Source organism: Sciurus vulgaris (genome assembly GCF_902686455.1).
Source record: "Sciurus vulgaris genome assembly, chromosome: 3".
Lineage (NCBI taxonomy): Eukaryota > Metazoa > Chordata > Mammalia > Rodentia > Sciuridae > Sciurus > Sciurus vulgaris.
This window is the reverse complement of record NC_136463.1, coordinates 28,047,396-28,063,245: the sequence shown is the minus strand read 5'-3', so window position 1 is coordinate 28,063,245 and position 15,850 is coordinate 28,047,396. Positions and strand designations below refer to the sequence as shown.

At 34.7% G+C, this 15,850-nt stretch overlaps 1 protein-coding gene across 15 annotated transcripts in view; it reads left to right on the top strand.

Moving 5' to 3' along the window:
- Positions 1–15,850, top strand: part of MBTD1 (mbt domain containing 1) — a 59,454-nt gene that overhangs the window by 14,834 nt on the left and 28,770 nt on the right. For 9 of the 15 annotated variants that reach the window (XR_013762860.1, XR_013762861.1, XR_013762862.1 and 6 more), the window contains 4 exons: positions 7,087–7,288; positions 10,105–10,244; positions 11,724–11,838; positions 13,061–13,143. Coding sequence is in view for 12 of the 15 variants with exons in the window: in XM_079134023.1 (XP_078990149.1) it covers positions 7,135–7,288; positions 10,105–10,244; positions 11,724–11,838; positions 13,061–13,143 (492 nt within the window). In the remaining 3 variants the exon portion in view is untranslated. Of the gene's footprint in view, positions 1–7,086; positions 7,289–10,103; positions 10,245–11,187; positions 11,304–11,723; positions 11,839–13,060; positions 13,144–15,850 lie in introns of those variants that run through there. The other 6 variants (XM_079134026.1, XM_079134018.1, XM_079134021.1 and 3 more) reach the window with 5 other exon arrangements.

The window sequence follows — 15,850 nt, the reverse complement described above, 5'->3', positions numbered from 1 at the left end:
TTTAAATTGCTTGTATTTACATAGTATGTAGCTAGTATACTATCTGTTCTGCTGCTCACCCAGTCACTAGTATCTTTCTAGTACAATTCTTTTTCCTAGTTAATTGTTGTCTTTGTTGTTGTTGTTGTTGTTGTTGTTCTAGTGATTGAACCCAGGGGTGCTTAACATCCCTTAACCCTTCGTATGTTTTATTTCGAGACAGGGCCTCACTAAGTTTCCTAGCTAGAGTATTGCTAAGTTGCTGAGGCTGACTTTGAACCTGAGATCCTCCTGCGTCAGCCTCCCAGGCTGCTGGAATTACAAGCATGCACCACTGCACCTGGCTCATATTTTCATTTGGTCAGTGTTAGGAGTATCACCATTTTTTCAAATGCTCCAACAAACATAAAAACTGATATTTTTCCAAAGTTGTCATCCTCCTCCTCCTCCTCTAATGCACTTTAATTCCAGGCCTGCTGTAGAGCTGTAATCCTAGGACTTCTCTTTATCATTGCCTTAGAAATTTTCTTTACCTCTGTCCTGGGTTGGATAATTTAGTTCCTACGTCAGTCATCTTGCTCTTTCTCCATTACTTTGATGTACAGTGAAACACATCTTCTGGAAATTTGCCAAGAAAACACAAATGTTACAGCTAAGTTTCTTGGACATGTGGCACATCTAAAAATACCTTTATCCTACCATTATAATTGGTTGATAACTTTGACCAGCTAATAGACTTTTTAAAACAGATTTATTGAAGTAAAATAAGTATACAATTCATAAGTTTTTTGAGAGGATTATTTTTGTTTTGTTTTTATTGTGCTGGGAATCAAATTCAGGTCCTTGGGCTTTAGGCAAATGCTCTACCTCTGAACCACATCCCCAGCCCAATTTGATAACTTTTGACATAGGTATATACTCATGAACTACCACCACAATCTAGATAATGAGCATGCCTCATCACCTCCAAAATTTTCCTTCTTCTCCTCCATACCTCCTTTTCATCCTTACCCTGTACCCTAATAACTACTGATCTACTTTCTATCACAACACACTATTCACATTTTCTAGAATTTTATATAAAAGGAATCATGTAGTATATACTCCTTTTCTTTCACTCAGCTTATTTTGAGGTTTTATCTGTCAGTTCATTTTTGTTGCTGAGTAAGCATAATAGAATTATTATAATGATGTACTACAATTCATTTATTCATTTACTTGATAGATATTTAGACTGCTTCCAATTTGGACTCTTTAGTTCATTGTATGTCTTTGTATAGACATATACTTTCATTTTTCTTATGTACAGGAGTAGAATGGGAGGCGAGTGGTATATGTTTAACTTTTTAAGAAACCATTTTCCAAATTGCTTATACCATTTTACATTCCCATCTGCAGTGTGTAACAGTTCTGTAGCCATAATTTTTTTTAAAGCCATGGCATTGATGTGTAACAGTATTTCATGGTTTTAATTCGTATTTTCCTACTGAACAAAAATGTTACCCATCTTCTCCTGTCCTTAATTGTCATCTGTGTATCTTATTTGAATTGTCTATTTAGATCTCTTGCTTGATGTATTTTTTTTTTAATTGGATTGTTTCATTCCTTGAGTTTGGTGTTTCTTTGAATATTCCAAGTCTTATTCCAGTTAGAAGAAAAGTATCCAGCCTTCACCCTTAAGTGTAATGGTAGGTTTAAGGTTTTTTTGTTATCTTTATCAGGTGAGAAAGTTTTCTGTTCCTGATTTCCTGAGGGTTCTTAACAGGAATCAGTGTTGAATTTTGTCACTTTTTCTTTTTTCATTTTAGGATAACTATGTCTTCTTTTTTTCAGTGTTTTAATATGCTAAGTTTACTGAGTTTCAAATGTTGAACTAGTTTTGCATTCCTAGAATAAATCTACTTGGTCAAATTTTTATTTTTATGTGTTGTTTGGCTCAGTTTGCTATAATTTATGTAAGAATGTGTGCATCCTATATTAGTGTGGAATCTATCCAATAGCTTTCTTGTAATGGCTTTATCTGTTTGGGGGAATCAAAGGAATGCTGGCCTAATTGGAAGCTATTTCACCACCTTCAGGTCTCCAGAAGAGTTGGAGTAAAATCAGTTATTTCTTAGGTAGTATTCCCTAGTAAAGCTATTTGGGCCTGAAGTTTTCTTTGTGAGATTTTTAACTACAAATTTATTTTCTTTAACCAGTACAGGATTGTTCCATTTCTTAATGAATGACATTGGATTTTGTCTCTTTTAAAAAAATTTGTTCATTCACACAAGTTGTTGTATTTATTGGCATAAGATTATTACTAATATTCTTATTGTCCTTTTAAGTAGTGATGTCACTTCTTTTGTTCATAATATTGGAAAATTATTTTCTCTCTCACTCTCGTTGTCCAGCTTCTTGCCTCATATACACATGAATTTTTTTTAATATATTTTTTTTTTACCTTATCATCCATCTGTTGGATTTATTGTTTTGCCTCTTCTGTTTTTAAGTTCCAAGATCTATCTTGTTCTTTTATAGTATCTTATTCTTATATCTTGGAAGAATAAGTTACATTTTTTGAAGTTTTCTTTTGGTCCATACACTACTTCTATTTCTATTGATTTGTTCTGGTCCCTAATTCACATTCTTAGGCTTTGGTTAAATGATCAGTGGTCCTTACCTGACTGGGCACTCTGAGTGATTAGGTAGAAAGCAGCTGATTAGATTGGGTATGCCTGAGTTGTGCTAGTTGACTACTGTGATGATTGGTTGATTTTTTTTAAGTCTTCTCTCTGGTGCTGTTTAGTTTTGCTATGATTAGTTTAGGTATAGGTACCTTTTTGTTGTGTTTAATATGCTTGATAGATCTTCCATGAACTCCTATTCTCATTTCTGCAAAATGCTCAACCAGTATCTCATTCAACATTTCTTTCTCTGTTATCCATATTCTGTGCTTTAAGAATTCTTAGAGGGGAGTGGGGAAAAGTTAATCAATGGGGACTACATTACAGTCAGATGTAAACTGTATCTAGTGATTATGTTTTGTGTATTTCAAAAACCTAGGAAGGACTTTTTTTTTCTTTCTTTCTTTTTTAAGTACTAGGAAATAAACCCAGTGCGGGGGATGCTCTACCACCAAGCTGTATCTCCAGCCCTTTTTGTTTTCTTATTTTGAAAAATCTGGGTAAATTGCCAAATCCAGCCTGAACTTGTGATCCTCCTCCTGGGATTACAGGTATGTGCCACGCATCAGGCTAGAAGAAAGGATTTTGAATGTTTTGCCTTAAAGAAACTATCAATGTTTGAGGAGATATGTTTAATCTGATTGCAATGTGTACATGTGTTACTGCATAGTACCTTAAATATGTACAATTCTCTTATTCTTGTATCAATTAAAATAAATTTAAATTTTTTAAGAGAATAAGGAATTCTTATTAGATATTTACATTCTATCCTCTTATTTTCCATTTTCCTGTGTTTGGTGCTTTGTTAACTTTTATCCTTCATTTCTCTATTTAACTATGCCTAATCTATTGACTTTTTTATCCTTTGCTCATTTTTCAATAATACTTTAAAAAAAAAAAAAACAGAATATGTATAGTTATTTTGTATTCTATTTCTGGCAGTTTGCAGTGCCTGAAGTATTTGGCAGTCTTAATCTATTTCCACTGATGCTTGCTCATGGTAGATTATCATATGTTTGATATTTATGCATTCGTATTTGATAAAATCTGGGAATGCTGAAAAGTCTGAATTGTAGGTCATTGTTACTTCTGCTTGAAGTCAAGGTGCAGTAGTAGCCTGCATCTACTTGAATTTCTTGCCCTGGGGATTTCTTGACCATAGTGGGGAGGGTAAATTACAACCTCAGACTTACTTAGGAGGGCAGGCCTGTGATTACAAAATCCCAGGGAAGCTTTCCACCAAGAGCATGCACAAAAAAGACTCCTTTATGGGTCCTCTTCCCGTGTACTCATGTTTTTTTCCCACCCACTCTTTCATTGAAGTTGTAACCTCCCTCAGGGGTTTTGGACATCTAAGTTTCACCATGGTAAATAAATGCTAAGTTTTGTAAAGGGAAAACCAATTATTATATGTATGATCTAATAATGTTTTATCTTAATGTAAGAAAAACATTTAGAGAATAACACTCCCTAAATAGACTACAGCTTCCCAATAGGTTTGACATGGATGATGAGTATGTCAAGATGCTCATCCCTGGTGCTGGGGGTGTAGCTCAGTGGTGGAGCACTTGCCCAGCCTGCACAAGGCTCAGGGCTCAGTCCCCAGGATTGCAAAAAAAAGAAGATACTCATCCCTATAATACTTGGGGCAGCCAGAAGTTTTAGTCTGAGTACATCTACAGGCATCATATAGATGATCTTTTCCATGTGTGCTGAAAAGTTCAGAGAACATTCCTCTAGAATATTAGTCCTTCAAGATAAGTTGGAAAAGACTGCATACTACCCTCTCCCTCTTTGATAAAAATAATGTTCATAAGCATTCAAGGCTCCAGAAGACATTGAAGTATGAAAAATTTCTAAAAGTATTTAATTATACTATTTTGGAGAGCAGGGGGATCACTGGGAATTGAACCCAGGACAACTTAATCTCTGAGCCACATCACAACCCTTTTTTATTGTCTTGCTAAATTGCTTTAGCTTCCCTGCTGGGATTATAGGCATGTAACACCACACCTTACCATCAACTATACTACTTCTTAAAATGATAACAGCCTATAATGCAACTTAAAATGTTTGTATCATTGATCCCCTAAAATTTCAACTCAGTAGGGTTAGAAGATATTCTAGATTGACATTTAGGGGTCAATAAACATGCAGTAGCTACTAATTTGGCTATATAGTAGACAAGCTTCTATGAAAACTAGTGATTTTAAAAGGCCATATGGAGTGTGAAAGGTCACCTCCTCATGAAGGTGGGCTTGTATGAATTTATTAGAAGAGCCTAACCCATGTATGTTAAGCACATACCAGAAACTATAGCAAATAGTTCATAATGTCTTCCCCTTACCCCAAAAAAAGTACTCTTTACCTGACCTGGCCACTATATCCATTTCTGATCTCATCTCCTACACTGCTCTTTAGGCATTAGCCATGTTGGCCTTTTTAATATGCCAAGAGTATGGAACTGCATATATTCAAAAGATTGCTGTTTTTGTTTTGTTGTTCTGGGAGTCTTACCTCAGTGAGACCATTTGTTGCCACTGAATCTCAACTGACAACCCCTGTGTCAGTTATTGTATTATCATACGATTTTGCTTGGGTAGCTAAACCTTTTTTAGAACCTTGGGATTTTTTTTTTTTTTTTTTTTTGTGGTGCTGGGGATTGAACCCAGGACCTTCTGCATGCGAGGCAAGCAACTCTACCAACTGAGCTATAACTCCAGCCCGAGAACCTTGGATCTTGCCTTCTCTGTACACCATTTGCTTTACCTTCCGTTCCTGTGAGATGCACATGTTTGATAAAGTTATTGGATCTTGAATGAGTATAAGAAGAAACTCCTAACTTGCTCATGTTCTCAGGCAATAAATGGCAGGTGTATCAGAATTCTGTGTTCATTGTACCACACTACATCTAAATAAGGATTTTCCCATTATTTACCACCTTATTATAAAATGTTAGAACTTTTCCTTTGGAATTGCCCTTAGAGCCTGATTTATTCTTTTTAAATCTGATGGTAGCAAAGCAGATTTTTTTTTTTTTTTTTTTTTTTTTTTTTGACAATACATTCATTCACAAAAGTACCTAAAAGTTGTTCAGAACCAAATCTGTATAACTTGGATGATCATGCTAGGGAAACTTGTGGGGAAAAGAGGAGTAATTCTAAAGTGACCCCCCCCCCCCCCAAAAATGGATTTTTCTAAAAGAGAGTTCTAAAAGAAGAGTACTAAGAATGGGTTGGTGGTTGTGACAAAATTATTGGAACATGTGAAGTGAAGAGCCTTCCCAAGGGGAGTTCTTAAAAGTCGATATTCTTTGGGGGTATAATATATCCATTGTGTTTGTTGCTCTCATAATTACACCTAATATGAATGAAAATCAGATTCCCATCTCAATGCATGTGATTTTAGCTTTGTTATTGGCCATGGAATACCAGAAAGAATTTGGACTACCCAGAAAAGAAATTGTAAAGAAAGTTTAAGATCACACACACACACACACACATTAACTGAAGCAAAAGAATAAGAATAGATGCCAAACCCTAAAGAGTCTTCAGTTTCCCTCTCTGGTTAATAGCTCTCTGCATCATTAATGATGGTTTGATTCTGTCATTTCAGAGAAGCATCATTTTTTCCTCTGCATTGTTTTCTATTTTATTTTGACTTTCTTATCACACTTGAAGTAGTGGTATTTTTATCGGGGAGTGGAGTAGCATTATTTCAGTTTTTGTTTGTTTTTCATGATTTGAATGAGGGGATATCTTTTGGAAAAGACATGGCTAGCATTCATTAAAAATGATAAAGTGTCTTTGTTCTATTTGAAGAAGAAATAATGTTTGGGATAATTGGATTGGGCTTTTGAAAACCAATGTTTTATGTTTTAAAAAATAGAATAGAGTTATATAGGTAGAAGTGTTATCTCCAATAATTTTTGAAATAGTTAATACCTTAAAATTGTCTCTAAAAGTCTAAATTCTCCATTCATCCTTTCAAAACTCTTAACAGTGATTTTTTTTAAAGCATCTATAGTTTCTGGATGCTATAAATTGGTATCAAAGTTTATAATTTTAGAGATGAAAGGCAAATTAAGAAATCTATGTGGTTCACTGCAGTTTTTTAAAAAGAAATCGTCCAGTCTAATCTATTTTATATAGAAAATTAACATGTCTAGTTTAAGATAAAACTTGAGTTACATGGTAGTCTTCTGATTCACATTCACTCTTCATCATTGTAATTATTAATCTTATCAGTAACTGATAATGATTGCTTTATGTCTCATAGAAGTGGAGGACTCCTTTTTGACATGTATTAAGCTTTTCATTATAAAATAAAATTATCACTTCTCAGGGATAGATTTCATCAAATCTCATTTACCAAAATGTGTGCAGAGGGCTTTCAGGGGATATCAATGAGTACTCTTATCATTGGTTTCCTGTACTTTAAGACAGAACATTCTTCACAATCCCAAAGGAAAAGAAGAGACTCATTCGGGATGTTCGACGGTTATGATAGCTGCAGTGAGGACACAAGTAGCAGCTCCAGCTCTGAGGAGAGTGAAGAAGAAGTTGCTCCTTTACCTTCCAATCTCCCGATTATCAAAAACAATGGACAAGTGTACACGTACCCAGACGGCAAATCTGGCATGGGTGAGTATTTATAGCTTTCACCTGTTGTGCAACTTTATATTCAAGGGTGTGTTTTCATCTTATTTTTCCCTCATTTCGTTTCCTTAGAATTTTGAAACACTATATGAAGAGACAGAACCTGAATCATAGTTCCAGATAGGGCACTGAGTCTGTGTTCAGTCTCTTTTATTTTTACTTTCTCCTCCTAGTGGAAGGCAAGTGGAACAAAATTAAAAGCAAAAGCCTATTGAGAAACTTAATATGGACATAAATTCAGTAGATAATAAGTCCCTACATAACAAAATGTGAAGGATCATAGACTTACAGATTTGAAAGAGATATTCAAGGTAGAGCCTTCTTCTGACAGTTCCTTCTAAGTCTTCTGTTTTGGATCTTTCTGATAAGGTACTTTGACTCAGAAAGCAGTTTCTTTCTTTTAATATCTCTAATTACTAGAGTGGTCTTCATATTGAACTAAAAGTATTCTGGTCTGATTTTTGTCATTTGATTTTAAATTTGCTTATAAAACTACATAAGAAGGCAGGCATGGTAGTACATGCCTGTAATCAGCAGATGCTCAGAAGGCTGATGCAAGAAGATCGCAAATTCAAGGCCATCCTGGGCACCTTAGTAAGGTGCTGAGCAACTTGGTGAGACTCTCACCAAGGTCCAAAGGACCAAAGAAGTAACTCAGTGATAAATTGCCCTGGGTTCAATCCCCAGTACCAAAAAAATAAACAAATTATACAAGGGACTGGGGAGCAGGTACATAATAGGAACATGTACAAGGCCCTGGGTTCAATCACCAGTACCAAAAAAATAAATAAATAAATAGTACAGTGTTGAGGATTGACATTGTGAAGATGGTGGAATTTTTAAAAGTAAAGCTACACAGAATAATTCTAATCTAGATTAATCTAGATTGTCTAGATGGCATGTCTAGATGGCACATAGTTGTTTCAGCCATTTCTTATAGTATCATAGTGATTTAATTCATCAGTATATGGGTCAGTTTCCTCTGGGAATTTTCAGATTGTTTGGCAAAAGGGTGACTGCTCCTCTTTTCCTGGGACTGTCCTGTTTTTAGCCATTGAAAGTCCTGCATCCCACAAAACACCCCAAGCATATATTTGGTCACCCTACGTGATTAGGGCAGAAGATAGCCTTTTTTAGGACACTGAATTATATAATATTATAATACTGAACTTCAAATAACTGGGTTTTGATTTGGTTTTTATTCTTTACCACATAAACTAAACCAGTTTGCATTGATCTTAATGCTTTTGTAGTTAATTTCTTTAACCCAAAAGTATAGGACTTTGAATCTCTTTGAAATCTTTTCTTAGTAATTTCAAGTCTTAGAAATTTAGTTAAAGCAACTTTAACAGTTCTGCTAATAATGAATGCTGTGTCACCCAGTCTTCCAGATTTGATAACTCTACCCTGTTGATCATGTTCTGGTCTTTTGATTAAAAATTTTACAGCCCAGGGCCTGGTACAGGGTCTTGCAGACCATTACAAAAAGTTTCACATCTTTTATCAAGACCCACTAGACATGATCATCCTACCAGTTGAAACCTACCTAGGGAGAGCTGGGATTGTAGTTTGCAGTAGAGTACTCACCTAGCAAAAAAAAAAAAAAAAAAAAGATGTGCCTAGGTGTTTTCTACTCCTGCTGTTCTCAGTCATGGTTGACAAAACTATGAGAGAGATTTTATCAAATATACTAATGCCTGTTAATACATAGTCTTGCCATGGTTTGTTTATAGCATACCAGTTGGTAATCTCATTGCAGAAGAAAAGGTTTATTTTTGATACTTCATATATACTAGAGTCTGCTTTAATTACTAGAGGTAGAAATGAACAGCACAGATTAAGATCTCTGTCCTGATGAACCTTGGGCCCTACTCGAGGGAGTTCTACTTTGACTCGTATTCTTGGCAAGGATTCATTTATGATCCATTGAGATCACAATTTTTTTTCTAATCTAAGTGGTCATGAACGTTTTTAACAATCAGTTCTAGAATTTTTATAATTAGAAATTGGCTAGGTTTTTCTACCATTAGACACCCTGTATTCATCTCTAATCTGGCACTTTTTTTCATGATTTCAGTAGATTGTAGAGTAACTCAGATTTCCCATTTCCCCGCCCCCATTTATGGAATCACCAGTACCCTACATGTTCCTGTAGTTTACTGTTTGAGTGGTGGAAACATTACCTCAGTTGTTTGCTATTATTTCCTGTTTAGCTTTTTTGAACTTCAGTTCTTATGAACCTTGTTTTCCTAATTCTACTTTTCAGGGTATTTATTGTCTGTTAATGAAACAGTTCTTAAACGTCACACTGTTTCCAGCCATTACTGGTTAATAATAGAGCACCTGCCTCAAACTTTGCATCTATCACTTCCTTCATGTCCCCTGAGCATAGCTTGAAAATAATCCTCATATTGCCATTAGGATTTTTCCAATGTTAGCTCTATTTAGATTTCAACCTTTACAGTATTTTAAAAACTTAAGCTGCAATGCATGGTAATTCTCAGTTGCATTGTGCTTCTTTTATATTTACTTTGTAATCCTTTCAAAAACTTGGAATATGTAATGTATATGAAATACCTAGTCCTTTACCACTGAGCCACATCCACAGCTTTTAAGACTTTTTTTTTTTGTGGTACTGGGGATCGAACCCAGGGCCTTGTGCTTGCAAGGTAAGCACTCTACTGACTGAGCTATCTCCCCAGCCCTTAAGACAATTTTTAAATAAAAACTTTTAGATAGTTGAGTAATTATTAATTATTATATAATTAAATCAACACGAATGTTTTCATTTTGTTAATTAGCCACCTGCGAGATGTGTGGGATGGTTGGCGTGCGAGATGCTTTTTACTCTAAAACAAAACGTTTCTGCAGTGTTTCCTGTTCAAGAAGTTATTCGTCAAACTCCAAGAAGGCAAGCATTTTGGCCAGACTTCAGGTAACGGTACAGAAACCTTCTTATTCTTTATATATCTGTTATTTCTATGACTTTCACCATTTATCTGTCCTTTGATTGTGATTCATTGCACTCTACCTCTACCCAAGTAGCCAGTTACCATGTTGTGTCCCACATATTTTAGGAAATTTATAAACTCCATAGTTTTATAAAATTAACTATTTTAAATGGACAAGATGTCCTGTCTAAAACAAACTGTAAATTGTGTAAGTGAATTGGCAGTACTTAACGCTTTTTCAAGTAAGTGTAAAGAAATACCTTTGTATATACAAACATACAAAAAATGAATCAATTTTCTTTTTCCCCCATTGTTTCCTTTTGAGTTAATAACAAAGTAGAGTCTTTTAACATTTTAGGGGAAATAGTTTACTCTCTGGTTTTATTTTCCTGCATTTTTGCCTTTTTTTTTTTTTTTTTTTTTAAATGTTTGTGTGTGTGTGTATGTGGTCCTGGATATCAAACCCAGGGCCTTGCACATACTAGCCAAGGACAGCATTGTACTTTTCATTATTACACATTTGCTACCTTGACCAAGCATTTTCTTGGTTAATCCACCTAACCTTTTTGAAAACATTTATAGAATGGAAGGAAGATCATCATTTGTTAAATGGATGGAATCTTGACTATCTAAGTTTTTTTTTGTTTGTTTGTTTTTTGTTTTTGTTTTTGTTTTTTTTTTTTGCGGTGCTGGGGATCGAACCCAGCGCCTTGCGCTTGCAAGTCAAGCACTCTACCGACTGAGCTATCTCCTAACTGTTGTATCATATACAGCATTTTAAAGGCATTACGGAAATGATTTTTTAATATCTTTCACTGGATGGTCACATTTTTGTTCGTTTTGCTTATTGTGATCATTACATAGCACTGAAAGGGTTATTTAAGTCCCCCAAATTAAGGAAATACATCACTTAGATGTATTTCTATATTTCAGATAGACAGTACCTAAAGATCCTGAACAGTGGTCTGTACCCAAATGGATGGCAGTGTGTCACACTGTGAATTTGGCCATGATCATTTTGTCATTGATCTTTTGCATTAGCACTAAAGGTATAAACGTCAGTCACTTGCTCTTTTGAACATTAAATTATCTTCTCTTACCATATAAATAGCAATGCTTGGCAGCCTGCATGAGTGAATAACCACTGGTTCTTTCTACTATAAGAAGAAATCAAGTATCCACAGCCTATATTTTAACATTTTATGGGATATAATTTTTTATTAACATATTAATTTGCATATTGCTATTTTAGTCTATGCCAGGTCTGCTACCCATATTAGATATTTACATTGTAGCAGAACTCCAAAAAAAAATTCTCATGTTAAAATTCCTTGTATCTTTCCTCCGCTTCAATAATTTTCTAAACCCTCAATGTTTACTTAAGCAGAATGAGTAGTTCGCAATCATGTTAAATTTTGGTGGTGGGATGATGAAAAAGAATCCTATTTACTTAACTCTTCTTGTTTCAGGGTAAGCCTCCAACAAAGAAAGCAAAAGTTCTTCAGAAACAGCCTTTAGTTGCTAAACTAGCTGCTTACGCTCAGTATCAAGCTACCTTGCAAAATCAAGCAAAGACAAAAGCAGGTAATATTGGTGAATGTAATAGGTGAAATATTTACTGTTGATTCATCTAGTTTAGTAATGATATTTTAATTTTGGATTCCATTTAAGCTGTTTCTCTTCCCTATTAGCATATTATGACTCTAGACTTCCTGATGATGAATGTAGTTTCAGTAAATTATTCTAGGGGGAGTAGTTGTATATACAAATTCTAGTGCTTATGGCAATCTGAATTTTATATTTAGTTTATTTTATGTTCCCAATGGTGGGTAATAAGGAGCATTGTGGAGAATAATGGGCAAAGAAAGAAGACATTAGCAGACTTCAAAGAGATTAGGGAGAGGAGGCTAAGTAGGGACTGTTTCTAATAGAACATTCTTAATAGGGGTACAGAAGCAAGGAGATAAGATGTAAGACACCTCAAAACCTGAGTAAAGCCAGGTGTGATGGTGAGTACCTGTAGTCCCAGCTAAACAGATGTGCCTGGGCAATGCAGTGAAAACTTGGCTCAAAAAGCAAACAACAACAACAACAAAAATCTAATAAAGGCATTAGGTAGCAGATACTGGGTAAATATCTCAATGAAGCACACATAAAAACACAAAAGCAGCCCTACCAGCATTTCTTTCCCTGGATACTTCTCGCAACTGTTCTTTGTTTTCCTAAGTGGAAAGCTTGCACTTCACTTTCCACAGAGTATATGTTGCATATAGAAAACTTTTTTTGTTGTTCTCTTTAGTTATTCATGACAGAAGAATGTATTTTGACATATTATACATACATGGAGTATACCTTCCCATTCTCGTGGTTGTGCATGATGTGGAGTTACACTGGTCATGTATTCATATCTGAACATAGGAAAGTGCATATAGAAAATTTAAGAAGCTGTAGTTTATTTGAAAATGAACTGACCAGGAAAAAACTGCTTAGAAAATCTGAAATTGGAAATACTCTAAAATTTGAAACATTTTGAGCACCAGTAACATCTATGCAAATGTTTCAAAATTCAGAAAACTCTGAAATCTAAAACACTTCTGGTCCTAAGTGTTTCACATAAGGGATACTTGGCCTTTATTATACAAATTAAAGCTCATGTAATTTAACAAAATTCTTCAACCTTTACAGAAAAAAGAAAAACTTTCTTTAATGGGAATAAATAAATTTTATTTTCATTTGCACCTTAACAGCACCAGCTTTGTTAGAAATAAAAGGTTTGAGAATTATATCTAAATGTATTTTATTTCAGCAGTCTCCATGGAAGGTTTCAGCTGGGGTAACTACATCAATAGCAATAGCTTTATAGCAGCTCCAGTTACCTGTTTTAAGCATGTGAGTATGGAATTTCTCACCTTATTTAAAAATGCTTAGTCTTTCTTTAAATGTGAAGGTACAGCGGTGTCTAAGCCTTATCCTTAGAAGATGTTTGTTTCATACCTTAAAATTCAAATGCTTCTCTTATTAACTACTACATTTATTAGCAGCTAAAAAAAAACTTCAATAACTTTTACAAATAAAATCTCCTATAAAAAATTGCAATTTGAGGGCTGGGAATATTGCTAGTGGTAAAAATGCATCTCTAGAATGTGTAAGCCTCTGGATTCAATCCCTAGCACCACAAAAAAGAAAACTTGGGCCTCAGTGGTATGACTTAGTGGTAGAGTGCAGACCTAGCATGCACAAGGCCCAGGGTTCAATCCCTAGCGCTGCCCAAAAAAATAGTTTGAATTTGAAATGCTTTTTAAACAAGGAAAAAGTACTAGTCTCATCCAGTTTTCTTACTGAGTTAAACATATACATTTATAAAAAACCAGGCTTTGTATATCAAAAACAATTGCATATTGATAATGTCATGTGGCTCAACCTAACAAAAATCTTCTATCATGTATGTTACCTAAATCTTTGTGATTTGAGTAGGTGATTCAAAGATCTTTTTTCCAGTGTTCTCCAAATGTAAAATCAATATTAGTAACGTAGCATTGTGAGCTAAAATAAGTGATGTGTATCATCAAAGACCCTTTAAAAGGTGTTCTTTTCAGAGCATCTGAAGTAATTCAGAATTAGTGTCAAAAATGTATCTGATGATAAGTTTTTTACTTTGGATTTATCTGTAATGAATTCTCTCCAATATTTTAACTTGTCTAGAAGTTTAATTTATATTTAAAGATTCTTTCTACCTCTATCCACGTATAAAAAGAAAAAGGAATCCATAAAATAATGGAGTTTTATTTAACATTTTGTGGATTTAGGGCTTTATTTTAAATAACCCAGTTTTAAATAACATGTGAACCAAAGTAAGTTTGGTTTCCTGTTGTCATAATCCAAATGAATTTTCCAGTCATTCATGGCCAGTAAAGAATTTTGATCACAATCTAGCATACTAATTCAAAGGTAGAAGTACGAATTAAAGCCCAGTTCATTAATTTGCTGAAGGTTTTTTTTGTTACTATTGTCAAAATTACAAATGTTAAATCCTTAGTGGCAATGCTGCCTTTCTAAAAACAACCTAAAGTGGAATCTTAGATACATATCTCATGTTAAGTAGGCAATTTCTTTTGCTGTAATGTTGATAATAGTGTCACAGTTGTGAAGTATATTACATGCATGGCACCTGCAGCTTTAGAGAACTACATAGCAAATCTATAACTCTCCTGTGTTAGAATGTTGCTTTCTAGTGCTAGGAAGCTCAGAATTAGATGAGTTCTCAGTTACAGTTCATTCCAGATTCCTGTTTTCTCCTTCTAAATGGCCTTCATATATCTTCAGATCCGCTTTTTATGTTTTAATACCATAAATGGGTCAGCCCATTTTATGTAAGTAGTCAGGATTTTTTTTTAAATAGCACTTCAAAGTCCCAAAAGCACACTTTAGTTCCTGTACATATCTTTGAACAGTTAAACTGTATTGAAGTTCTTTCTGAGCCTGGTTAGGTGGTATACACCAACTGCAGTCCCAGCTACTTGGAAGGTTGAGGCAGGAAGATCACAAGTTCAAGGCCAGTCTGAGCAACTTAGCAAGACCCTCTCTGAAAGTATAATTTCAAAAGGTCTGGGAGAGTAGCTCAGTGGTATAGTGCTTGCCTAGCATGCCTGAGACCCTAGATTCAGTCCCCAGTACCACCAAAAATATAAAGTTCCTGTGAGAAAACTTCTATTTGAAATTGATTTTGTTTTTTACTTTTCTTTTTTAAGATTAAAATGTCCTATTATAGGTCAGGTAATTACACCCCTGGAAATATGTGGATTTCTTCTTCTTCAATTGAATTTAGTGTAAAATTATGTTCCTGTAATAGATCTTAGCTCTTCCCACCCAACACATTGATGAACTAAAAAGAAAAAAACATCATTTGTCTTACAACTCACCTCTGTTCTTTTCCTGTCAGATAGATACTACTACTCTATTTTTACAGTTTAGAAAATAGATTTCATTGAAAAAGTTTTGGAAGGATAAATACTAAACTGAGAATTGTTTCTTACGGAGAGGAGTAAAGGGAGTAAAATTGGAGATAGTAATCAAAGGTAAATTTTAGTCTCACCTTTATCAATTGGGAAAACTATATTAATAATTCCTCAGTGTATCTTAATACTGAGAGTTTTCTTTGTTATCTTAATTGGGATCTTCATTTGAAACCATTTAGTTCAGGAAATTAGAACTCATGTTAAACTCAGTTTCGTCCTTTAGAATTGACTTCATGGTCCACCCCCAAGATAGTTTTCTTTGTCTGTAAGGGAAGTTGGTGGCTTTGGCTTTAGAAAACCTGTTATCAGGAGCTGCTGGGAGCCAAAGACCCTCCCTTGTACCATCAGAGTCTTCTTGATACTTGCTCTAACATAGGTTCATCATTAGGGCATCTTCCTTATAGCCTTTGCCATCTTAACCACATCAGTGCAGGTTAGTCTTTCCCTGCTCCCAGGGGATTCTTTTCAAATATAATTTTAAAAATAAAATAAGACACCCAATGTGTAATGTGGAAGCAGAGCTCTGATTGAAACAGGAATTGGGAAGTGCTGGAAGGTGATATTGGTCAAATTATATTGTT